At 37.0% G+C, this 27789-nt stretch overlaps 1 protein-coding gene across 1 annotated transcript; it reads left to right on the forward strand.

Moving 5' to 3' along the window:
• The first annotated feature begins 255 nt into the window (after positions 1-255).
• LOC121409930 (C2 calcium-dependent domain-containing protein 6-like) lies at positions 256-27148 on the forward strand. The gene is made up of 13 exons (XM_041601716.1): positions 256-360; positions 700-751; positions 2119-2252; positions 3297-3416; positions 3966-4010; positions 4868-5028; positions 5690-5784; positions 6965-7052; positions 12843-12948; positions 23626-23785; positions 24078-24139; positions 26409-26523; positions 26845-27148. Exons 1-13 carry the CDS (start codon positions 271-273, stop codon positions 26940-26942), a joined length of 1326 nt encoding a protein of 441 aa, XP_041457650.1. The 5' UTR covers positions 256-270; the 3' UTR covers positions 26943-27148.
• The last annotated feature ends 641 nt before the right edge of the window (positions 27149-27789 follow it).

The following is a 27789-nucleotide window of genomic DNA, read 5'->3' on the forward strand; positions in this document are numbered from 1 at the left end:
ATGGGCGTGCCCATGTATATACTAGTACATCTCTATGGGCGTGCCCCGCTCCTTTCTACCTCTGACTCCTCCCTCCCTCATTGCGCCACATGCGTTACCGATCGAGCGCGCGCACACCGTATTGCGCAACATACCATGCTCATGCATAACAAAATAAACTAGGATTCATGAGAAGTTGATCCTAGTTTGTGCTGCATGCTATATGCCGGAGACATTGGAGTGCTGTAAATTAACCAATAAAGCCTTGCCGATAAAAAAAAGGAAAGAAAAATGTCAGAAGATGTAACATTGTTAGAAGAGGAAGACGCTGAAGAAGATGGTTACAACGCTAACAGTGCTCAATATGTGACAGCTCCTCCGGTACGTTTTGTGGAGTGTGACTGAGTGAGTGAGAGGATGACCGAGCTAGGCTACCGCGGTCTACACTTATCAAGAGATTCTGAGAGTTTTATCGTCTTTGATGTCTCACATTGGCTCCTTTCAAACATAGTTTTTAAGATTGTTAAGTATGAAATTAAGGAAGAAGAGACCTATATGCAGATTTGCCATTCGCCTAAATTCATTTTTTATTGAGGAGCTTTAGGCCTAATAATTAAAATTCCCTTAAATTGAATTTGATATGGAGCTCATCCCCCTTTTTATGTTTGTATTTTTTTATTCCCCCCCCCCTTTTTTTTTGATAACTTGTATTGATTGCAGAGTGGAATCCTGAGTGTGCACTGCAAGAAGATCAAACATATCAATGAAAGTCGTATCCTTTTTGGCACTGGCGTAAATCCAGTCCGAGCAGGGGGGGGGGGGTGAAAGCATTATATAAACCTGAAAATTATTTTTTTGGGGGACACCCCACACCTATATTGGGCTATGAAACCGTGTACATAATCCATTCAGCTAAAGGCCCTTCACGAATGTTTTTTTCAATGGCTCTAATTGTAATGAATTTGTTGTGTTATAAACTACTGAACTACAGTTAATACCCAAGAGCGGGCGAAGCGAGCAAATTTTCTGTAGTTGAAAGACATGACCAAAATCGTTATTTCTTGAGGTGTGATTATTGGATAATGCGGCAAGTGAGCATTAGCGAGCGAGTAAATTTTCTATAGGTGGAAGAAAGAATGATGCCACAAAACCTTATAAGAGGTTTGTAATTATCACATCACGGGCAGTATGTACAGGGGTATACAACTGCCTGGATAATACCATTTCTCACTTGAAGGACTATCACGATTTTTTTTTTCCGATGGCTATATTGTAATATATTTTATTTTTATATTTTGGAAAACAGATTGATACCAAATCGTCTGTCGAGGGAAATTTTTATGGGAGAAATTGCGGCGGTGGGCGTAGTTAGCGAGCCTTAAAATGTTGCTTCATTCGTTTAAAATGATGATGATAAGGGTATTATCAATAAAGTAAACTTTATAAGAAGAATGTGAACAAGAAAGAACAAGAAAAGTGTATCCCCCGGGATTAACGCACGTGCTTTTGGGGGATGGGGATTCTCGGTGGATTATAGTTCTCAAATATGATTTTGTGATTGACTTTTAAATCGCTTCCTAGACTCTCTTTGCCTTGGCCTATATACGTCATTCGTGTCTTATATTCATTATCATCTTTTGTGTGTGGGGGGGGGGGGTCAAAAAGTTATTCTTATAGTTCTCCAATGTCTAAATATCAAAATATTATTTGTTAACGATCGGGTTAATGAAAATGGTAAGTATATTATCAGGTTGTCCCCATTCCCTTCCACCACCCTTCAACAAGTCCATATTTTGTATTTTCGTGCCTTTTTGATAATCATGCTTTCTCGAAACCTTACATAAAGCTGACTGGCACGCACAAATTATTTTCATCTTTTTCATTTCTTCTCTTCATGTTCATATTATTTATATTTATGATTTTCTTATTCTAATAGGAATTTCCTTGAGTATTTTTGTATAAGTTTATTCTCCCGTGAAGGTATATCAGATAGGAATTAGGCTTCACAAAGGAAATATATGAAAACTATGATGCTTGAAACATGCGGGATATGTCAATATTTGTGAATTGGAAGGAGGGTGGGGTCTATAGTTCCCCCTAAACCTATACCCAGTGAGTTTTCCTGACACCTTCATACAGAGATGGTCGTAGCAGAACCTGAGCTCTACCTGCGTATACGTGTTGGGGCCAATTCAAAATGCACCAAGACTTTCAACTGGACTGCCGGATCAAAGTATGTTGTGGTTCATGAAATCAAACATTTCCCACTTATGGTAAGTTGAAAGCTAAACCTTTTCATGAAAAAAAACCCTTTCCAGTGACCGAGTGAGGCAAAGAACTGAACTGAGGGCGCACTGTTTTTTAAATATTCAAGCGAGCCGAAAAGTCGATTATTTTGAAATTAATAATTAATTACGTAATAAATTTGGCGTGCTTGAAACAAAGTCTCATCTGCCATACTTCAAAGGGAGTTCGGCGAAAATTATGATGCTGGGTGATGATGGGGTGTAATGAAAATCTTCATCAAGCAGTACCAATCAGCATACCCATCCAAACCTATAGGCCTACCTAATTGTTTCTGAAAATGAACCGTCTGGATTTATACAAATTAGCATAGATATGGACACACTTATGCACTCACTGTGCCTAACTCATGCTCATACTTTATTATATAATATTTATATAAAGAGAAAATTGAAGCTTAACGCTGAAAATTTAATCAGATAGGATGTAAAATAAGAAATCTGACATTTAAAGAAAAATCACTTAATCTCACAAAACAATTAATGTACATCCTGGTCGATATATGAGGAAAGTAATTCACTTACTATTTGAATCCTCCCTAAAAAATTGGAGTTGTCATTTATAACCATTTGCTATTTTACCTTATTGTCAAGTCTGCAAAAAGTGAAATATTGTCTATTTCGTACGATAAAATACAAAATAAACAGTGAGTATATGCATGACATCGACTCTCTCATTTAATTTGTATATCACTGTGATGTGCATTTGTTAAACTGTATTGTCAAAAACAGCTGAAAGTTTAAAATGTCATACCTTTCCTTATTCACAACCTATTTTGATCAGTTTTCAGCGTTATGCGTGTATTTTTATTTTTCTCTTTTTAATCAACTCTTTTGGTTGGGTGGAGTAAAGAATTAAAGTAAAGAATTATGGGACGTGTATTCGCATTTCTACAGGCACAAAACATTCCTTTTCAGTACTAAACTCTTTAGGGTTTCAAATTTGAATTCGTGCTTGGTGACAAGAGTTTAGTTCTAGCTCTTTTTTTTTGCATGGTTATGTCTTTAAAATAGGTGTCTCGATCGAGAAATGACTCTTCCAATGAAATTCGCATTGATTTAGTCATGGTTGAAACTGCACATGTCCATCGTATGATTGGTCATAAAGATGTTCATCTCTACGATATGATCAAGGTATATGCTTGTCCTCTCGCTTTTTTATTTTACTAAAATAAATCATATATTTCTGGGGCCCGTTGCATAAAACTTTTTACCTGAGAAAACTCAGGTTGTTTTTACCAGAGTTGTTGCTCTGTGTTAAAGTTAATTGCAGAAATCAGACTAATCTTAGATTTCAGTTTTTACCAGAGTTTTCTCAGGTAAAAAGTTTTATGCAACATGTCCCAGCTTTCCGTCGATTGATTCAATGGCCTCTATTATGTGAACTGACTTTGAAAAGAAAAAAGAACCTTTCGATAATGCCGTAATCGTTACTTTGATGAAAATTATGTTTGTCTACAGTAAGTATATATTTAATTTCAAAGTTTATCTTATCAACTTTATGTAATTCTCCGTTGGGTTTCTTCTGAAACACTATAAGGTATCATCAGAATCTATGACCCATAGTTACCTTATCCATGAAATTTTAGTTGTCAATTCAGTTGTCCTTTACCTTAAATTATGCTCAATGAAAATATATTTCATGATCATCAAACAATCAGGATATTTCTTTTTAACTTCCAGAATCTCTACGTGGTTGGCACTTACGAACTAAAATTTCGTCAAAATGTAAGTTATTTCTTCAATTCTTTGTTACCTATGCATGACTACACAGGCGGCGACATTGACCCGTATTTTGAACTCAGAGTTGAATTAAACTGAATCGTATTTTTTTTTATTCATGCACATTGAGGTGATTATTTTATCGGATTCTGTATGAACTCACTTCAAAATCTTTATCACGATTGGCATTTATCTGGCTCTGCCGGGATGGCCAATCTTGAACAGTACAGGTTCAGAGTCTTAGCTCTTTGTGCAATATAACTGTTTTTTATTATTATTTCTTATCATTAGGCCTATTTTAGATTAGGTTATACCGCCAAATAACTTTTTGATATCCTTACTTCAATTTCTTTTTACTCAGTCAAAGGCCTACGTACATTAGATTTCATGTAAGTTACATATAGGATAAAAAAAAAAATTCTTAGCGTTATACGGTGTATATGTAAATATTATGGTCAGTTGACGTATAAGTACACTCTTAAAAATGTTGGGCCACATACTGTCCACACAACAGTTGGTTAAAACTTTATCCAATTCTAGTTTAACACTTATAATGTGTGCTTTGGGTGAAAACTACAGAGTACTGGTTGAAAACTCTGCAGAGTTGGATCATTTTTTTTATCCAATATGTGGACAGTATGTTGCCCTACATTTTAAGATTGTATTCATTCGAAATTTGTCTAGTAGAAATAAGAAATGAACAAGATTGTGACACAATGACATAAAAATGGACCCCTTTAGATATATATTTGTTATTCTGTATTGGTGATACCGATTGCTCAACCCATTGCTCAGTATCCTTACCCGAAATGCCTCTGTAAAATATGACCCATCTCCCCCCCCCCCCCACACACTTCCTTTAGACTATCGCTGCGCTCGATTTTGAGATCTGCTTTGCATACGGTATCTTTGGATATGGCTATTCACATCAGTTACAAAATCGACAGAAGAAGCTGGAAGACATCGTGAGTCACTCATATCTTTACCGATCAGAGCCACCTATGAACCGGAAACAGTCGGATAAGTATGTTTATTGACCCTTGTGTATAGTTGTGTTGTTATAATTAACCATTTTGTAATTCATGCAAAGAAATCGATTTTCATTATGAGCCAATCAAATATTAAGATATCAGCGAAATCATGGCAATTTTATGAAAACAACCCCTGTTATCTCAAGAAGATATGAAGGTGGCGGGTAGTTTACAAAAGAAATCGATGGCAATAAAATCTGGAAACGAAATGAAAGAATTAGTACAGAGTAATTGGTAACGCCTACATTGTTGTAACCCTATATGAGGATAGGGTATCTAACCTCTCCACACCCCCCCCCCCTCCCCCGAAAAAAAAAGAAAATTGGCTTGAGTGTCTTGCAAGGAATTAATCTATGCCACTTTTTTGCTCTTACAATAAGGAAAAGGAACCTTATTAGTTATTGTTCACTTTTCCCTTTCGACTATTTCCCACATCACCGACAAACATGTCAAATTTTTGCCTCGTTATCTCATTGATTGATAAAAAAGCAGATTAGGGGTTGAAAGAAAGCAAACTAAACAGAGAAGAGGGGAGGGGATTACAATGGTGATGAGAAACGAAATGAATAGTAAATTATGTGTTAATTTGATTCCGAAAATGTTCATATTTTTTTTAAACCAACACAAGCTACCGACATGTCTTTGATTTCACAGCACCACGATGGCACCTGTTCCAATAGAACATCCAGACCTCATTTCATTTGCTCAAAAGGTGCAAATCGGATCTCCAGCAGTCAGAGAAATGCTTGGTAAGTCTTGGAAACAGGGGCAGCGCAAAAGTACGGGCACAACGGTTACCGCTATTTTTTTTTCAAGTGAGAATATTTTTTAAATGAGGAAATATGAGAAATGATAACATCTTCATTTATTGATAAAGGATTGTTTTCTATTTGTAGTAAAGAAAAGGAAGACACCATTAAGAAATCCCCTCTAATCATAATACTTTGGTGCACCACAGGCCGCCCCTGCTTACAAAGCTATATAGATAGTAATAATGACCCGAGGTCGCTCGCCAGCCCCACCCTCCGACCTCCCTCCCACTCTCTCTTTGAGAACATGCAGACTTTAAAGCCCAGCGCACATAATCTTGATCCTACTGCGAAGCTATTTTGTGTTCGAATTGTTTTTCGATTTGAATTTGATACAAGCAGTAAAATTATTTTATTCGAAGTTCATCATTATGCTATAGGAATACATGTACTGAAGTCAGGACTCTGCTTTAAATAAGAGGGTGGCTTCATTACGATTTTGAATATAATTTGCTTTGAAACCTACAGGAAGGCTCAAAGTAGACTGGAATTTCCATTTTGATATTTATACAACTATTTGGAACTTCAATCATTCAGATTTTACAGGCTGGAATGTTTTTATCAAATGCTACTATAATTCATTTGAAAATCGGATCGCAATGGATAGATATTGTTTAGTACGCCCGGCTTAACGAAGCAAAACACACTCAAACTTCAAGAAAACATAATATCCATGTATCCTGAAAGGAATGATAATGGGGGAAATGATAGTCTTATAGGTTTATTTTAAGGTTTCTTTCAAAACTTAGGTTTTGGATAAATTTCGTACTTCTAAGTTAAGATGGTAGATCATGACCGAATGAAAAATAATCTCCATTTATTCAAAGCATTTTTCATTTTCAAAATTCATATACTGCCATTTCAATATTAAAACTTTCACATTACCTCATTTTTTGTCCTCGAACTGTTAGATACTGCCATTTCAATATTGAAACTTTTCTCTTTTCTCTTTTTTTTGTCCTCGAACTGTTAGATAGGTGAATATGATAAACAATGATTATTGATGGTAGTCGATACAGACAGTGTTCATCAAGGGAGGGTGGGGGGTGACAGAAAACAATGAAGGAAAAAGCTATGAATACATCTTTGATTGATTTTTTTTAACACTGATATATTCCAGTTGACAGATACAGCAAATACGATATGGATGTGTTTTCCGATCTTGATAAACACGAGCCAGTAATTCTCGCCCGAACTATGAGGAGAAGGTAGGGTAATTTGTCTTGTTCTACCTCTTTCCTGATTTATTAGATATGTCTATATTTATGAATTTTGTTGATGATCTACATTAGCAATTAAGCATGTAAGGTACAACAAATAATCATGTTGAAATGAATGAACGTTGAAATAAAAAGCTGGTAATTGAGCTGGAAACTTCTATTAAAAAGAGTGGAAAAACAATATACAAAAGTTGTTAAAAATCAATAACCTCAGATCATATTATCATTCACAACCAGGCGCGTAGCCAGGGGGAGCGGTGGGGGCGGTCGCCCCCCCCCCCAAAAAAAAAAAGAAGGGAAAAAGAGAGGAGAAAAGGAAAGGGAAGAAAGGTAGCTTTGTGTTTCTTTCCCCCTCCCTTTTTATTCTTTTTTTCTCAAAAGAGAAACTACTTCATTCTTGCTCTATATTTTTATATGAATTTTGCTTCCGCGCAGTGCGCGGTTAAATGACATTATTGAAGTTCTCCATTGTTTCCCCACCCTTTCTATTACCCTATTTTTCCAACTCAGCTATATGTTTTTCTTGTCAATTAAAGTTCAAATGTATATAGGGCATGGATTTAGGGTAAGGTTAGGCCGAAGTATATGAAGTTATCCTTTTTTTTTGATTGCGCAACTTCTGGTCGGGTCGGCTCCGGGCGGGTAAAATCTTTATATCAGTTTCTGCCGTCACCTCCATAAAGTCAACTTCTCCCGCTTTTCAGCTCATTACTATACAACCATAAAACAGGTTCCTAACTTAAAAAGAGGAAGGTATGAAATTCGTGTCGTATTGAATAAAAAAGTACAATATTTTCTTATCAAATTCTAATAAATTTCATGTCATTTCCTTTAACATTCATCTCCTGTCCTGTTTTGCGCCATCAGTTTGAAATTTTGAATGACACTTACGCTTCTTTGATTAAAAATGAAGCGCTTCAGGATAAGTCAAAGAAATTAGGCATCCTTTTTTTTATATATAATTTCAATAAATCACAGAAGTTTCAACTTTTTGCGCACTATTTTCCTTGTAATGAAGTTCAATAATCTTAGAAAATCAATTGAATTAGAGCCGATGGGGTACAAGATACCTAGTTGATGAAACGTCCGCCCTTTGAAATTTCAGAGTTTCATTGCTCTGCGCGAGAAGGAATGTCTTCCTCCCGACAAATATACTTCTCCTCTGTTTTGCGAGTTAAAGATATGCACTGTCGCTAAATTGTAATCAATTCTGATCTTTCCAAGAGAAGCATTCAATACATCTTTGAGAATACCCTCTTCTCGGGACCCTTTCCATGGAAAAAAATTGATAAAACGCTTTAACTTCCGCGCTTCGCGCGGGGTTATTAGTATTTTAATTTCCTCCATTGTATTCCTTTTTTGTGCGTTTACAATCACTTTTGAAAACAAGGTTCATGAAAACAAGGTTCAAAATCGTCAACTGAATGGGAACTGATATAGGTACTAGAGAGATGGCTCCGTTTCATTTTAATTTATGAAACACCGAAAGCTTCGCGCGGGAGGGGGAAACTCCCCCTCCCTGCACCCACTCCCTAGGGAGCGCTTTGCGCGCTCTGTAAGTGTTGGCAAGCTTCGCGTGCATTTACCGCCCCTTCCAAAATGAAATCCTGGGGCGGTATTCTGAAAACGTTCTTATCTTAATTTTGTTCTTATCTACGTCACTTTCTTAAATTGGTATTCTGAAAACGTTCTTATCTTGTTCTTATCTTGCTTTCCATCCAATGCAGAGCGCGCAAATTTACAACTCGTGCATATAATACCAAAGCGCGCTAAAAGATAAGAACAGAATGAAGATAAGTGGTATTCTAAATACGTTCTTATCTTTTTTCTTTCTTATCTTTCACGATATTTAAGATAATATTTAAGATAGCTAGAAGGTTATCACATCTCACGATGTCCGCGTTTTTTCTTGCTCAAAATCGATGGCCTCTAGTAGTAACAAATACCCACAAGTATTCCTCCCACCGTTTCCTTCATTTACCCTTTATTTTGCCCGTCTCTTTTTTCTATCCCTTCTTTCTTTTCCTTTTTTTCCTTTCTATCTGCCTGTCTTTCTTCCTTTCTATCTGTCTGTCTTTCTTCCTTTCTCTCTGTCTGTCTTTCTTCTTTTCTTTCATTCTTCATTCATATCTTTTCTTTTGTTCTGTTTGAATCTTTTAATTTCTTTTTTTCTTTTGCTTTGTTTCATTTATACTTCACCTTTCTTCCTTTTTTTATTTTCCCTTTTTGTTTTATCCCTTTCTTTTTTTTACTGAGTATTTTGTCTACTTTTCCCCCGTTTCTCTTCCGTTTCTTTCTTTTTCCTTTTTCTTTCTGACTTCCTTCACTTGTTTGTAATCTTTTTATTTTTCTTCCTTATTTTTCTTCCATTCTTTCGTTTTTATACATGCTTTACCTTTTTTAATCATTCATTTTATTTTTCCCCTCTTTCTTCCTTCCCTTTAATAATTCTTACTTTTTCTTTCCTATTTTTTTATTTCTGCTTTTTGACACTTGTGTCTTTTTTTACTTTCTTTCTTTTTTTTCTTTATTTTGCTCATTCTTTTTTTCGTTCGTTCTTAGTTTACTCTTTTTCTTTACTTCTGTCTTTCTTCTATTAACTTTTTCTTTATTCTTTCCATTGATTCTTTTTTCGTTTTCTTTTCCCAACTTCATATTTTCCTTTTTCGTTTTTTTTTTCTTTCCTTCCTTCTTTCTTTCTTTTTTTTCTTTCTTTCTTTGAATTTACATTTCTTTCCTTTATCTTTTTGTATTCTTCGTATTTTCTCTCATCTTTATTTCTTTGTTTAATTTTCTTTTTTTTTCTCTTCCTTCACTTTTTACATTTTTATTCCCTTTTTTTCTCCTTTTTTTCTTTCTAACTTTCTTTCATTCGTTTTTTTAGACTTTTTTTTCTCTTTCGGTTCCTTGTTACTTTATTTTATCTTATTAGTTTTACCTTTTTTCTATTTTTGTGTGCATTCATTTTAGTTAATTTCTTTTTTTTCTTCATTTTTGTTCCTTCACTTTATCATTGATGATTGTTCTATTTCTTTATTCCGTTTCCTACTTTTATTCAATCTATTTTCTTTCTTTTTTAATTTTTAAGTTCTTTTTGCTTGCTTTCTTTCGTTTACTCTTTACTTTTTCATTATTTTCTGCTTTGTCCCTTTCATCTTTTTTTCTGCCTCATTCTGACCCTTTTCTGTCTTCTTACTTTCATACCTACATACTTTCTTTCTTCATATTTTATTCTTTATTCGTACCTCCTTTATTTACTTTTCTTTCTTTTGTGCACGTGGACGTCTCGAAATAATAAAATCAGTCATTGCGTATAAAATTCCTCTTTCGCGCAATGCGCCAGAGACAGTGTACGCGCAGCGCCCATGATATTCTTTTCACATAAGGAACGCTTCTATTGGTTAAACTGCCAATATAAAGCGCATTTTGATTGGTAAAATTTAAAAAAATGGGCGTGTTGGAGATAAGAAGGGTGCAGTCCTTAGAGAGATAAGAACGCGTTAAGAAGATTTTCAGAATACCGGGGAGCGTTTCATGAAAGGACTTGTCAGACTTTTTATCCGACAAGTCCTGTTTTATCCGACAGTTGCTATAGTAACAGTGCTTCTAAACCAATCAGAATCCTGGAAAGTTGTCAGATCTGACAACTTGTCGGACGAAAATATTGATGAAAGCCCCCCTGATTTGCAATGATTTTAGCGTCTTCTTATCTCAGTGAGATAAGATAAAAGATAAGAACAAAGATAAGAACGTTTTCAGAATACCACCCCTGGGGTGGTATTCTGGGGCGGTATTCTGAACATTGTCTTATCTCCATATTTTATCTTATCTCAGAGATATGACAAAATCGGTATTCTGGTGGATGTCATAACTTTTGTCACAAAAATTGTCATAAATTTTGTCTTATCTCTTTGGCGCGCACCAAAAATACGCGGCTTTAATGCGCGTAATCCTTTTATACAAGCAAAAGATATGACAAAAGTTATGACAGGGGGTAGCAGTCATAAATTTTGTCATATCTTTTAGTACCAAATATCCCGATACCCTGCCGACTGAATGTCAAGCATATAACGATATCATTTAGATTAGATTGTGGCATAAGTTTCACTCATCATCCACGACAATTTTTAGAATTATTTTGTCATGCTACAATTAGTTAGGCCCTACATATTAATTTCTCCTTTTTTTTCTCTGTTTTCCTTATTTTTCTACTTCTCTAAAATCCTTCACAGCTCCCTGTCTCTCTTCGTAATTAAGCGCATCAATATTCGCGTAGTTGCGCGATGCCAGCAACAGAATTGGGGATATCCCCTACCTGTCACGGGGCATTCCTATTGGCTAGAAGGGCTCCCACTGGGAACTAACGATGATTTTGATTGGATTGCTTCCGAAAAGATGGGCGGGAACTTTGAGAGATATGACAGGGAAAAGACAATGTTCAGAATACCGATTTGTGACAATCATAGCGGTGTCACATCTCGGAAAGAAATGACAAAATTTATGACAAAAGTTATGACAGTGTTCCAGAATACCACCCCTGGAACACTGTCATAACTTTTGTCATAAATTTTGTCATATCTCTCCGAGATGTGACATCGCTATGATTGTCACAAATCGGTATTCTGAACATTGTCTTTTCCCTGTCATATCTATCCAAGTTCCCACCCATCTTTTCGGAAGCAGTCCAATCAAAATCATCGTTAGTTCCCAGTGGGAGCCCTTCTAGCCAATAGGAAGGCCCCGTTACAGGTAGGGCGTATCCCCACTGCAGTTGCTGGCATCGCGCAACTACGCGAATATTAATGCGCTTAGTTACAAAGAGAGACAGGGAGCTATGAAGGATTTTAGAGGAGAAGTAGAAAAAGAAGGAAAAACAGAGAAAAAGAGGTGGAATTAATATGAAGGGCCTAACTAATTGTAGCATGAAAAAATAATTTTGAAAATTGTCACGGATGATGAGTGAAACTACTACCACAATCTAATCTAAATAATATTATTATATGCTTGACATTCAGTCGGCAGGGTATCGGAATATTTGGTACTAAAAAGATATGACAAAATTTATGACTGCTACCCCCCTGTCATAACTTTTGTCATATCTTTTGCTTGAATAAAAGGATTACGCGCATTGAAAGCCGCGTAATTTTGGTGCGCGCTAAAGAGAAGAAACGAAATTTATGACAATTTTTGTGGCAAAAGTTATGACATCCACCAGAATACCGATTTTGTCATATCTGAGATAAGATAAAATACAGAGATAAGACAATGTTCAGAATACCGCCCCGGGCTACACGGTTGTTCACAACTATTTGGTCTTAGGCACTAGTGCACGTGTACCTACGGGGGGGGGGGGCAGAGGGGGCAGACTGCCCCCCTGTCGAGTCACAACCCATGCAAGGGACGTATCCCTGCCCCCCCCCCCCCCGACGAGTCACAACTGATCCATGGCCCCCGCTCCTTTGAACTTGGAAGACCTTTTTTTTTTTTGCTTGTCAAATTTTTTAGTGGACAAATTTGCCCCCCCCCCGTGAAAAATCCTAGGTACACCACAGGTCTTAGGTTATTGAATTATGTAGGTCAGATTATCGTCACAGTATATCATTGCGAAATAATGAATAAAAATGAGGAAATTTTCAATAAATGAGAAAAGAAAATATCATGACAAAAGTTACAAAGATTGTTCATGCTTTCCAAGTAAATACGTGTTTGTAGTAATTCTTTATATTGGTTATTTGATGGATAAATAACAGGCATAAAACTGTTTTTCGATGTATTCAGATTGCAGAAGATTGAAGCTGATTTCAATTCGCAGACAAGTAGGCAACAAAGAAAGAAATTCCTAGAGAAGTTGATTCTTCGCCACGGAGACGACGATAAAAAACATGTAAGACCTTGGTACTGTTGCATAAAAGAAAAAATACATTTTTGCCAGAGATTTTCGATGTGTTAAATGTCAATGGCATAATTTTGTTTTCCATAGATTTTGTTTATTGTGTAGTCAGTGTTATGCAACAGGGCCCCTGAGTGTAATTTATGGGTTAATTGAAATTTAGTACATAATTGAAGCAATATTTGATTGGAGAGGCAAACATCCGTGGCTCGCTTTGGGGGTTTGGGACACAGGCCAAAAATCTTTGGGGGAGGATAGGCCGTATGCATTTTTATTTTTTTTACAGGTTTGGGGAGACGGATATAATAATAAAATGTGTCCGTTTACGCCACTGTTTTTCTACTTGGAATGACAAAAATTAAATCAAAGCAAAAATTCCATGATCCATTGGCAGACGCAGGGGGTCAAGGGGCCCTTCCCCCTCCCCCCCCCTGGCGGAGCAAAACAAGGGGAAAGAAAAGAGAGAAAAAGAAAAAAAGGGAAAAGAGAGAACTAAAGAAGAGGGGGAAAAGAAGAGGAAGATGATTGAACAAAATAAGGTGAGGGGAACACATCTAGTTTCAGATCAGAATATCAAAAAAATTCTGCTCGCGCTTCGCGCTCTCATAATTGTAGACAGATAACCAATTACCCATATTTTCATGATTTACAAGATATGAATCGAGTGTCCCGTTTTTAGGTCTCACATCACACATCACATCAGGTACGGAAATGAAGGACTTAATTCTCCTGTAGATTTTCCGATCTTTACTTCTGGTAATTGACGGTCTAAATCTATACACTTTTCCGCTCGCGCTTCCATCTTGTTCAGGATCTTAAATATTCCCAAGAATCAGTGGCGTACCGTGGGTCACGGCATTGGGGGGCACCAGCAAAAATTTTGAGTCACTTAGTGAGCGCGCGAAGCGCGCTCAGTTGTCAAGTACACTGACCTAATAGAGACATTTTAAGGAAGCACTTGTACATAGTCATTGTAATCATGAATAAAAATACGCATCTCAGCAATCAAATAATGCGAGCGCGAAGCGCGAGCTGAAAATTTTTGATATTCAGACCTAAAAAGGGACATTATAATCGATTTGTAATCATGATACGTACCTGTCTCGCTAAACAATGCGAGCGCGAGCCGAAATTTTTGTATATTTTGACCCCAAACAGGGAGATCTTAAGGACTATATTTTAGGAATCCCTTAATAGCATACATATCTCACCATAGTCATCTAATGCGAGTGCCAAGCGCTTGCTGATTTTGTTAGAATTACATCTGAACACATGAAGCACTTTGGGTAGTCACTGTAATCATGATTACCATACGCATCTCACTAATCAAATATTGCGAGCGCGAAGCGTGAGCTGAAAATTTAGATAATTCAGACTTGAAGCGGGGCATTCTAAGGCTTGCTTGTAGGATTACACTAAGACCATACGTATTTCACTAACCAAATGATGGGAGCGCGAAGTGCGAGCTGAAAATTGTTGATATTCAGATCAGAAAAAGGGACATTTTAAGGACTGATTTTAGGAATTCACGGAGAGCAGACTTATCTCGCCAGTCCACTGATGCGAACGTAATCACGGACAGGAAATGTTTTATATTAAGACCTTAACATGGGGCAATCATTTCAAGTATTCATTAAAAAAAGGTTACAGCCCGATAGACCGCGGGTCCGATAGACCGCGGGTCCGATAGACCGCGGGTCCGTTAGACCGCGGGTCCGATAGACCGCGGGCCCGATAGACCGCGGGTCCGATAGTCCGCGGTGTGTGTAAAATTATGATCAGGTCAACATAGTGAAATCCATGTCATCAAGAGGTCAAAAGGTCATTGATACGAGTCCATTGGGTTCTATAACGATGACCCACAGGACAAATCGCCCCCTGACATCTACTACGATAGTTTACTTTGAAATTTTCATGTTGTTCAAAATGGTCTTTGTATATATCTTATCTTACATGTAACAAGATCTTTACAATGTAAAACAATGTAATTTAGCCTTTGGGCTACCATGAATTGTTTTTTTAATAAAACCATTTATCTATCTATCTATCTACTTCAAGGAAAATATTATCTCCATATTTTTATCGTCGGGGACTGTTACACCCCCCCCCCCGGAAATATGCCCTCTAGACGCCATACGGAGCCTCTAAAATGCCATCGACTTGACGACATGGCGAGATACTTTATCTTGCCATGTCGACTAAATTAGCTTATCATGTCCGCATGGCGAGATACGTTATCCTGCCAAGTCAGTCCACTTGTAAAAAGTTATATGTCAACATGGCGAGATATTGTATCTTGCCAAGTCGACTTAAATATGTTACATGTCAACATGGCGATATATCGGGATTCTTGCCGGGACTTGTACACTTCATATCTCGCCTTGTGGACATATCGACTTGACAAGATAGAATATATCGCTATGTCGAAATAATATAAGCTTATGAATTACTTTAATAGGCGGCGGAAGCGGGGGGGGGGGGGCTTTCCCCCTGAATTTGAGGTGGGAGGACGGTCCCCCCTAAATTTTTAGTTGAGAACCTTTTTTTGGTCGTCAATTTCTTTTCTACGTCCCCCCCCCCTAAATTGAGGTAGACCACCCTAGAATATTCCCCCCTCCCTAATTTTGGTTGATAAACTTCTTTTTTTTCCTTGTCAAAATATTTTGGTGGTCCCTCCTAAAATTTTGGTTGATTTGCTTGTTAATTTTTTACCTGTGTCCATCCAAAAATTTCAGGTGGATCCCCCTAAATGTTTTGCCTTCGGCCGCCAATGATTAAGTAAGACATGGTAAGATAAAGTACCACGCCATGTCGTCACGTTAAGGCATTTTCACAATTATTATTTTCATAATTATCTGGGGTAATTGTCTGGAGAGTAAATTTCCGGGGGGTAACAGTCCCCGGCGGTAAAAAAATATGGGGATAATATTTTCCTTGAAGTAGTTGTCAGGGGCTGATTGCCCTAATTGGGTTATTGTTATAGAACCCAGGCGCGGATCCAGGATTTCAAGGGGAGGGAGGGAGAGCAAATTTTACCTGATGTTTGGCGCCCATGTGTACTTTTCGAAAAATGGCGCCCACTCCCTCCCGGCCAGGCTAACTTAAATTATCTTATAATCACATTAAAAAAAAATAAAGACCACTTTTTAATGTGTTCTTGAAAAAAAATCCATGAATACATAAATACCAAAAGGTAGGGGGGACACAGGGGCGGTTCCAGCCTTCGCCAATAGGGGGGGGGTGGGGCGAAAATTTGTTTCAGCCATATTTTCCCCATCGGCAGCTCGAAGATAATTTTGTTTGTTTCTTTGAAGGGGTAGTCCTCATTAGTCACTTCTTGGCTTTATTCTTATAAATTAATACATAATATCATAATCCTCATTTATATGATGCGAGCACGAAGCGCGAGCTAATTTGGGGGGAAATTTTATGCATTTTTTCCTAAAATTTGAACTGATTCTGGGCAATGTTTGTTATCCTGAAAAAAGACATGTATGCAACTTAATAATTACTACGAACGCAAAGCGCGAGGGGAAATGAACTGATGAAAAAGATACCTGTTAAAATAGCATTTAACAATCAAATAATGCGAGCGCGAAGCGCGAGCTGAATCTTTTTGAAATTTTCACCCAAAGAAAGGAAATTCTAAGCACTTTTTTTAACTCAAGCAGAATAGGTATATGAGTAAACAATTAAAGCAAGCGCGAAGCGCGAGCGGAAAATTTCTAGATTTAATCCTATAATATTTACTGAACGAGACACTCTATTCATGATTTGTAAATCCTTAAAAAATGAGTATTAATAATGCGAGCGCAAAGCGCGAGCAAAAAAAAATTATACGTTTTAAACTGGTACCTGTTAAGGACTACTTGCACTTAGCCATGCATGAAGGCGTCACATATTTCAACAATCAAAAAATGCGAACGCGAAGCGCAAGCTGAACATTTTTTTAACTTTTTTGAAGAAAGAATGGAAAATTTCAATCAGTTTTTGTAATCGTGAACAGGATAGCTATGTAATTTAATGATTGATACGAGTGCGAAGCGCGAGCAGAATAAAAAAAATCGAGATTTAGACCTAAAAGTGGGCCACTCTGTTCATGTTTTGTAAATCATCAAAAGGATGAGTAATATGGCGTCTTCCTACATTAATAATGCGAGCACAAAGCGCGAGCAGAAAATTTTTGATATTGTGATCTGACACTAGATAATGATTTAAATTAGAGAACAAGTTGGGTACACTGGTTGGGTATCTGAATAAACATGCGCGAGCGTGTTTCATATTTAGACCTAGAATCTAGGCATTCTAAATGCAACTTTAATCATGAAAATCATGAAACTTTGATAGTCCGATCTGAAAAAAAGAGTCAATTTTAGCTTTATATTTCTCGCACTTTGTAGAAAAATTATAAGGTGGATATGGATCGCACTTAAAAAAGAGCTGGTATTATTATTACTTTGAGTTTTGACATAGGACCGGGACATCCTTGCGACATGCCATCATATGAAAATAATGACTATCTTCCTATTCATCTTGAAAAGCGCGAGATGAAACAAAGGGACAATTAAATTATTAAATTGATATCATATTTATTAATGCCAAATGAGGGCGCGAAATCTGATGATATCCTGGCATAAAACTGGACATTTCATTTTTGTGATTATGAATAGGATGCATCAGTTTATATACTTTAACCATTAATATTTTAAGTAGTTTGTTGTATAAACAATATTGAAACATTTATATAACTCGCCAATCAAAATGCGAGCGTGCAGCGCTCTAGCTGATGCGCCTTAACAATCAGACCAGAAAAAGGGATATTTTGAAAACTTTATGGATTACACGAAAATATAGGTACCTAAAAAAATCAAAATTTGCGAGCGCGTAGCGCAAGCAGCAAATGTTAACATTCAAACCATAAGATTGACATTTTTATTACACAAAATAATGAAAGTTCGATTTCCGAGGTGAAATATGTGTTGTATATTGACTTCCAAACTTCATATTCGAACTCCATATTGAACAAGATATGTAAATCACCTAATAGGCAATGTGAGCGCGAAGCGCGAGCGAAAGTTTTATATAGTTGCACGAAAGATTCTTTTTATTTTCCAAGTCTTCCCCTTATCTTATTTTATGCCTTCGTCGTCCTTCTCTTCCTTTTCTCCTCTCTTTTTCCTCCTTATTTCCTTCTTTCTTTCCCTTTTTTGCTCCGCCAAGAGGGGAGGGGGGGGGGGGAGCTCGGCCCCCTGGATCCGCCTATGGGGACAAAGGGCGGGAAAAAAGGCTATCATCGCCAAATCTCGTCCAAAAATACATGTTTTATTTCGATTTAGAATGATGTATTTCTATGATTATCAAAGACCAAAATAATAGGGGGACATTTGATATTGTGTCCCCCCTACTATTTTGAGTAGGTGGGACACGTCCCCCCTCGGATTTCCGCCCATGATGTAATATCAAAGGGAGCGCGAAGCACGAGTGATTTTGGGGGGTTTCAATTTGGTCTAACTTCTCACCAGAGTAGGCCCTACTAGAATATTGTGAACGGGAGCTGTAGTTTCTGTACTGTTGTTTTAGTATACCCTTCAATATTATCAATGATCATTGTACCTCTAGGAAATATGCAATCTCGACTAATTATCCTCATCAGTGGCGTATTTATTCAGCATGGGTGCAGGGGGGGGGGGGCCGAGGGCACCAAGATAAAAAAAATAAATGAAATGGGAGGGGGGGTAGACGTTAAAGAAAATCTGAGATTTTATTCTTGAAAAACACACTGAGGTATCTCACAAGGCCTAAATAAATAATGAGAACGCGAAGCGAGATCTGATTTTTTAAAAAGAATTTTCCTGTATTTTATCCTGAAAGCCTAAGTCAGGGGCGAACCCAGCTTCCGCCAATAGGGGGAGGGGCAATTTTTTCACCCATATTTTCCCCGATCGGCCGCTCAAAGCTGATTTGTCCAAGTGCCGTAATGAGCCAACAATTTCGAGGGGGCTCGATATGGCGTATCGCATAATATTAATAAGAAGTTGGCGGTGAGCGAAGCGAGCAAGCAAATATTTTGACACTTTTATTACAAAAATACAAGGTTGTGATAGATTTTGACATAATATTTGGAAAATAATAGGATATTTCATCCTAATCCCTTTCCTTTTCTCTCTATTTTTTCTTAGCCTTGATTCTCTCTTTTTTTGTTGGGGGGGGGGGGCAAACGCCCATGTCCTAACAGTCATTTCCTAGATTTACTTTATAAGCAACATAAACGTGTTTATCTCATAAGCCATATGCAAGCTAAAAATTAAATTTCATGTATATTGTCCTGAAAATTTAACATTCTGGGAAATGTTTGCGAACCTGAACAGGACGCGTATGTAACTAGATAATTACCATGAGCGCGAAGCGCGAGCAGAAATGTTAAATACTATGGACTGGTCGGAAAGTTAGTCATCAAGACGATTCATATTTATTTTATTTTATTTATTTTATTAAAACATCTTTATACAGGATAACATGTTCAGATAAAATACACTGCTTTTCAACACGGTCCTGTTACATAAAAATATCAAACAACAATAAAAATGCATACAAACTTAATTAAGTTAAAATACAGGGTATGCTTAATTTACAATAAAAGTTGCACAAAAAATAGAGCAGGAAGATAAAGAGAGGTAAGACAGAGATAGTGTGGTTAAGTAAATGGCAGAAGTAGAGAGAGAGAGCGAGAGAGAGGGTGAGGGGAAAGAAAGGAGTGCAACAACATAATACCGAATTAATTATACAATAAAATATAGATAAAAAATCAGTCTACTGTCAGTTTAAAAATACTTGTTTTTGTACGACCTCTTGAAATGTAGGAGGTTAGAAATATTCTGGAGTTCATTTGGCAAGGAGTTCCATGTCTTTATTGCACTAAATTTAAAGGATTGCTTGAAACTTTCAATATTTGGCTTAGGTAATACAGCATTCAGTGAATCAGCGTTACGTGTATACATTCCATGTCTATCAATAAATAGTTCAATATCATTACAGAGTCTAATAGGGGCAAGTCCATATATACATTGGTAAGCTAAAATACATAAAAAATAATCCCTCCTTGTATCAAAAGATTGCCATTTTAGTTTCTTCATTAAATCTGTACAACTAATAGAAAAATCATATTCTTTCATTACAATACGTGCCGCTCGCCTTTGCAGTCTTATAATAAGTTCCCTATTTTTCAATGAACAATTACCCCCAAACGGAACAAGCATAATCTATACATGGCTGAATAGTTGTTTTATATAAAGTATTAAGTAAATCTGGTTGAAGAGTTGAACTTAAATGTCTTAAAGCATGTAACTTAAATGATATTGATCTACAAAGATGTTTGACATGAACATTCCATATGAGATTACTATCAACTTCAACACCTAAATATCTTACAGAATTAACTTGTTTGAGTGGCTCACCATTAAGCTTTATATCCAATTTTCCTTTGTTTTTTGAATAACGAGTTGAAATAAGCATAATATTTGTTTTAGTAATATTGATCTTTAAACAATTGTCATTATACCACTTATCAATTTCATGTAAACATACCTGTAAATCACGTTGAATATTACTTAATTTAGAATCGGAAATATACACAATAACATCATCAGCAAAAATATTACAAACAGCAGTCGAAATGCATTGTACAATATCATTTATAAATATCAAAAATAAATCCGGGCCTAATACTCCCCCCTGTGGAATTCCAACTGTTAAATCAATAGGGTTTGACTGTTTACCATGACATCTTACTGATTGTTTCCGGTTTGTTAAGTAACTTTTGAACCACATAAGTTCTGTACCAGATACTCCATACTTTTCTAATTTAAATAACAACATTTCATGATTAATTGTGTCAAAACATTTAGATATATCTAAAAAACAAGCGCCTACCATTTCGTGATTATTAAGTGAATCATACCAGTCATCTATAACACGATGGAGACAAGTTACTGTAGAGTGATGTTTTAAAAAAGTAGACTGATCAGAAGTTATCAAATCATTGTCAATTAAATAAGAATGAAGACATTTCTGAACTAATTTCTCCATGATTTTGGCAAGATGGCATACAACTGAAATCGGTCTGTAATTAGAACATGAATCCTTTGACCCCTTTCCTTTATAAATAGGTGTTACTCTTGAATACTTCCAGTCATCTAATACGATTCCATTTTTTAAAGAGTAATTGAAAATACCAGTCAACGACGAAAGTATGAGAGATGATGATATATTAAGAAGTTTACTATCAAAATCTAAAATGTCTAAGTTGCTATTGCAACTGAGATTAGATAAAAGCCTCAAAACCTCACTCTCTGATATAATTTTCATATCAAAAGTATGAATACATTTTGGGTTTTTCCAATTCGGTAGTTTGCAATGATTAAAAGAATTAGTAATATTTCGCCCAACATTAGCAAAGTGTTCGTTCAGGTTTTCTGGACTAAGGTCATTATGAACAGAGTTTGAATATTTCATATTACCAGTAGCCATATTAAATCTTTCCAAAGCTTTTTAGAGTCATTTTGAAACTTAGATGAAATTTCAGTACAGTATTTCTTTTTTGCTTCAGGAATAGACGAGAGAACTTTATTTCTGACTTTACGATATTCATCTTTAAAGTCATCATTATCGTCTGACTTGTCTTTAAGGTAATCACGTTGATATATAAGTTCGAGAATATCATTAGTCATCCAAGGATTATATCTTTTCTTTACCCGTACTTCTTTAATAGGAGCATGTTGATTACATATAGATAAAAATGCATCCTTCCATTTGAACCATATCTGATCATTAATAATTGAACTATCATATTCATTACCATTAAAATTGCATAAAACATCACATTTACTGATATCATTAAGAAAAGAAGATTCATCAAATTGTTTAAAATCTCTAAACCTGACTGTTTTATGTTGCGATTCATGAACATCAAAATTAATGAAAGTAAAGATTAAATAATGGTCGCTCAACCCAATTTTAGCAACATCACATAAAACATGTAGGTCAGGTATTGTTGTAAAAATTAGATCAATACATTTAGAAGACCGAGATGTAGTACGTGTTGGTTTGGTTACTATTTGTGTAAGAGAATACGATTTCAACGATTAAATTGAAAAAATTTTGATATTCCAACCTAAAAGATGAGATTTCAAATCCCCCAATGGGACATTCGACATTCATTTCCATCTCTCCTTTTCTTATCTTTCTTCCCATCTTTCTCTCTTTTTAATATTATTCTCTTCCTATTTTTTCTTCTTCTTTTCCTTTCTTTTCTTTTCTTTCTTTTCCCTCTTCTTCCTTTTTCTCTTTCCCCATTACTTATCCCTCTTTCTTTTTCTTTTCTTTCCTTTCCCCTTTATTCTATTTTTTTTCTTCTCTCCCTCCCCCTTCCACTCTCTCTCTTTTTATTCTCTTCTTTTCCCCTCTTCCTCTATCTCTCCTTTTTCTTATCTTTCTTCCCATCTTCCTCTCTATTTAAATATTCTTCTCTTCCTTCCTCTCTTTTTTCTTCTTCTTTTTCCTCCTTTTCCTTTCTCCTAGCTTTCTTTTCTTCTCTTCCTTTTCCCTCCTCTCTTTTTTCTCTTCTTCCCCCTGTTCTTCTCCCTTTTTCTTTGTCTTTCCGTACCCCCTCTTACTCTCTTTTCTATTATCTTCTTTTCCCATCTTCCTCTCTCTTTTTATTCTCTCCTTAATTTTCCCCTCTCCCCCTCTTTTTTGAGCGGGGGGGGGTGAGTGAGGCAGTTCCCCCTCGCCCCTCCCCCATGGATCCGCACCTGATAGAACCCCATGGTCTCGTATCATTTGACCTTTGGACCTCTCGATGACATTTGATATATCTGATCATAATTTTACACGCACTGCGGACTATCGGACCCGCGGTCTATCGGACCCGCGGTCTAACGGACCCGCGGTCTATCGGACCCGCGGACTATCGGACCCGCGGTCTATCGGACCCGCGGACTATCGGACCCGCGGTCTATCGGACCCGCGGTCTATCGGGATGTCCCCTTAAAAAAGAAGCATATGTCACTACATGAAACAATAATATATTTGGTGTATATTGACTTGAAACGGGAGTTTTTCGTACAACAGATTTATATATCTCTTTAAACAGACAGGAACAATGACAACATAGGCCCTGCGCAAATTATGTTTCATAAAGTTATGATAAAATGTTTCCTATGTAATATAACATAACATGATTATAATGTAATATACCATTATAATGAATAATAATTTCTTCTTTCCCACTACGTTCCTCTTTCTCCCTTTTTTTCTCCTTTCCCCGTTTTTTTTTTGTCAGCCGATGGGGGGGGGGGGCACGTGCCCCCCATGCCCCCCGTAGTTACGCCACTGCCAAGAATGTTCAATCTTCAGGAAAAAGTATAGAAGTTTCCCCAAAAAATGGCTTGTGCTTCGCGCTCGCACTTTTTAAATAGGGCTTATGAGATTATTATATATTTATGCTGTTTTATAAGAATATAGATGTGACTGTTAGGACTACCCCTTCAAAGAAACGAAAATCAATTTTGAGCGGCCGATCGGAGAAAATATTGGTGAAATTTTATTCAGCCCTCCCCTATTGGCGAAAACTGGATCCGCCCCTGAATGATCAATAAAATTCAATCATTGCAGGATAAGCAAAACAGGGATGATCGAGCACCGCCCGGGACTACGGTATTACCAGACATTGACCAGGTAGCTGCCCCTGAGGAGCTGGTGTACGGGGAAGATGATGATCATACATGCGTCACTGACGTTCCAGAGCTCAGTAGTTTCCTAGCCAATGCTCCCGGTTTGTACATTACATGGACTTTTTACAATTATAATTAGTTCCATGAAATGTCGTTATATGTAGTTATACCAGTATTAAAGCTATTGCATTCATGACTTGTTATAAGGCTGGAATCAATTTGTTTGAATGCAAAATGAAAACAAAGTTATTTGATTCTTCCAAATATCGACGTTGATGAGGATTATTTCCCGGCCTGCAAGCTCCTTCAAGCATTAAGCCATTTATTATGCTGTCTGTTGGTTCATCATTATCTTACTAATATTCATTACTTCTTATTTGTTTTATTCCAAAGGAATTCAAGTCCGCGGGCGAGCGGAGAGAAGTCGTCGACCATCAATGTCAATTCTTCTCGAGGTAAGTTCACTGCATTTTGTAAAGCCAGGGTTACACCTGGGGAGCGTTTCATCAACATTTTTGTCTGACAAGTTGTCAGATCTGACATCTTTCCATGATTTTGATTGGCTGTTAGGCACTGTTCCTATGCCAACTGTCGGATAAAACGGGACTTGTCGGATAAAACGTCTGACAAGTCCTTTCATGAAACGCCCCCCAGATCCGATAGATTCGGACTGATTCTGCTCGAATGCGGCCTGATTCGGACGGTTTTGGTGGATTCGGAATATTCAAATAGAGATGAATTGGTCCGGAATAGGTCCCGATTCAGCGCAGAATCGGCAAGATTCAACCGCATCAATTTTGGCCATCTAGAATAAAGCCGCATGCCACCCGAATAGTGGCGAGAATTGAGCCAAAGGTGCCCAGAATCGCATCGAGCCGACTGTGACCCGATTGAAGCCGAATGGCGTCCTGAATATTGACGCCGAATGGGAACGAATATGGCCAAATCACGGAAATAAATTTCCGTAGGCCAAATGCGCCGAGCTCGGACCGTAACACCCCGAACATGCCGAATGATACGAATAGTTCTTGGGGGGGAGAGGGGCAGTCAAATTTATTGCTGTACGCATGCGTGACCAAATTATTTAAAATACCATCTAAACGAGTTTTTCTCTTTGTGCAAAATAACCCCCTATAAACAATTTTTTTCGTGGGCATCATTTACCATGTTTACACAGTTTAGCCCCCTAAACAAGTTGTCGCCAGAAAAAGCGCCGGAAACAAAAGCTTGGGGGAAACATATTCTAAACACGTTTGGCTAGTTTAAAAAAATAAATAAATAACATACCCTAAATATATACGCTGGCTAGATCTACCGTAAAAAGCCTCTAATGTTTACTTTTTAGCTAAATTTCCAAAGCTACTATCACATAATGACATAATTAGAATTTCATTTCAAAATCAGTTTAAAAGACCGAATATTTTTCTGGCTCGGTTCGCTCGCTGGCGTCCTTTTACAATTTTTTTTTATACTTTTGCTATGTTGTGATGTCTCATAATATTTCGTTTATTATTCGCAACTGCTTTGAAGTTATGTGTTGTGTAATGTGTATGTACCCGCAGTTTGATAAAAAGTGGCCATCTACAATGCCATTTCCGGGGGCTCCGCCTCGGCCAGTGACGGCACCAATGGGGGGGGGGTGAGGGGACAGGGGGGCAAGTTTGCTTCGATCAGTGGGTTGGCCTTCCCACTTGCTTCACCCTCCCCCCCCCGAAATTTTGAGGAAAAAAAATGTTGTCATAAGCATCGTACTAAAGCTGCAAACTGCTCCAAAACACCCCTTTCGTTCTCTATTCACTGTTATAACTCCCAACAATTTTGTCAATATAAATCTTTCAGGTCATTATAAAAAAAAAATCAAAATTTCGCTCGCGCTACGCGCTCGCAGTAACTGTTGACATATAAGTTAATTATCTGTTCACATGGGGCTTAAAAATCCAGTGTTAAAGTCAATATACTTCTCGCGATTAGAGTTTTCATTATTTTTTTTTATTTTAGCGAGATAAACATCCTGTGTATTCATAATTTTCATAAATCAGCGATTTTCAAATTGTTTAGTTGGATAGCCATCCAGTTCATGATAAGAAAATATGCTTAGAATGTCCAGTTATCATCTCAGGATATTAAAAAAATTTCAGCTCGCGCTTCGCGCTCGCATTATTTATGTGGTGAGATATCATCTTCAGGACCCAATAAAGCAAACAGCTAGTCCTTAACAGGTCCCTTTTCAAGTTAGAAGTGTCTACATTGAAAAAAAAATAGCTCACGCTTCTCACTTGATGTGAAATAGGCAACAACAAAAAAATTGTGTGTTGCCCCTATGTTCTTTTGCATCCCCCTAGGTTAAAGATCCTGGTGCTACCACTGCCCCGGACCCGATCCGCATAGCATTGGCCCCAAAAGTTCTACATCCAAGAACAAAAAAGAAAAGATGAATCAAAGGAAAGGAAAGGTCTGTGCATACACACATAACGAGGCATTGCTGTCACATGTAATCAAGAAAGTGGATTGCAAGAGCGAGTGGAGAGATCGAGCAAAAAGAAGTGAAATCCACCTAAATTATTGTGACTTTAATACCGATTTTTCGATTTTAAGGCTCTCCCGATAACTCGAAACGTTGATTCACGAAGTTTATATCGCTGTTATTTAAAAATGAGCATTAGTTTTTTTGGTAAAGGGTAGACCTACATCACTGATCACTCAAATGGCTTTGATATCTTGCAGGATGAAACCGCAAATGAGTTAGAGAGACAGCGATCGACGTCAGAAGGGGCATCAGCATCGATGTCCGGTTCTGTCAAACAGTCTGATCAACAGGACAGACAGATAAGTACAGGAGGTAAACATACTCGTACATTAATTAAATTAAGTTTTATTGAATTACATTTTTGTCAGTTGATTGAAAATTGATTGAGAGGCTATAATTCTCATGATTCATTTTGATCTCGGCCCACCATAAATACAATTTACAACTTCCCAGTAGTCCTAAAAAATAAAAATTGGTAATTTTTTTTTTTTAAGGGAAACCTCGACTTGGATTGGCTTCAAGGCTTCTTTTTTTTTTAGAAATGTTTGACATATAGCGCAAGCATCTTTAAAAAAATGTTTCAGTTCTCACAATTAAACCAGTTTGTAATGATCCCATTATTTCGTTTGACAGGGAACTTCATGATGTCATTTGCAAACAAACTTCGTCTCTGGAAGTCAAAGGGTGCACCTGCTAAACTCCCTAACGCAGGGCCAGTGACCAGCGAATAAGGTCCAGGGCTGCGAAAACCTTGGAAAGAGAGTATCAATGTCAGGAACTAATAGAGGTCCGTCAAGCTTATAAAAAACCTCATCAAAAGACACCGCCATCTTTTCTGAGAAATAAACATTTAACTTGGAGCCCGACCGAGAGACCCCCAGTATGAAGATAACCTCTTTGGTGAACTTAAACGGCAAGTCCACCCCAGAAAAAATGTATTTCAAATAGAGAAAAATCAAACAACCATAATAATGAAAATTTCATCAAAATCGGATGTAAAATAAAAAAGTTATAACATTTCAAAGTTTCGCTTATTTTTCACAAAACAGTGGTATGAACAATTCGGTGACATGCAAATGAGGCAGTTGACGATGTCCTTTACTCACTATTTCTATTGTTTTTAGCTCATCCATCCGGCCAGATGAGCTTATGCCGTGGCGTCTGTCGTCCGTCCACAATTTCAAAATGCTTTTCGTCAATTCAAGTTCGATTTCAATTCTATTTGCTTTATATGAATTTACAGGGGGATTCCAAACTTCTACACAGAATTGTGAAACTCGTCAAATATGCTAATTTATGCGCATTTTTCGAAATTCACAAAAAATGCCTCTCCTTTATTTGTTGGCCAATTTTTATTTTGGGGTTCGCCGAAATTCTACACAAAATTTTGATTACAAAAAAATTTATGCTAATTTTCGTGAAAATAATTTATGCGTATTTTTCAAAATTCACATAAAATGCTTCTTCCTCTTTATTTGTTGACCCATTTTTTTTTAAATATACAAAAAAATCACAAAAAATGTTTTTTCTCCTTCAGGTGTTGACCAATTTTGATTTTTTTTTCGTCCATCTGGTAGA

Source organism: Lytechinus variegatus, chromosome 3 (assembly GCF_018143015.1).
Source record: "Lytechinus variegatus isolate NC3 chromosome 3, Lvar_3.0, whole genome shotgun sequence".
Classification (NCBI taxonomy): Eukaryota; Metazoa; Echinodermata; class Echinoidea; order Temnopleuroida; family Toxopneustidae; genus Lytechinus; species Lytechinus variegatus.

What these genes read in the sequence shown, in the direction of transcription:
- LOC121409930 (XM_041601716.1), top strand. Translation starts at nt 271, where the DNA reads ATGTCAGAAGATGTAACATTGTTAGAAGAGGAAGACGCTGAAGAAGAT. An exon ending in AACCGGAAACAGTCGGATAA is followed by an intron (nt 5,029 to 5,689) that starts GTATGTTTATTG and finishes TTGATTTCACAG; the next exon opens with CACCACGATGGCACCTGTTC. An exon ending in CAATGTCAATTCTTCTCGAG is followed by an intron (nt 24,140 to 26,408) that starts GTAAGTTCACTG and finishes GATATCTTGCAG; the next exon opens with GATGAAACCGCAAATGAGTT.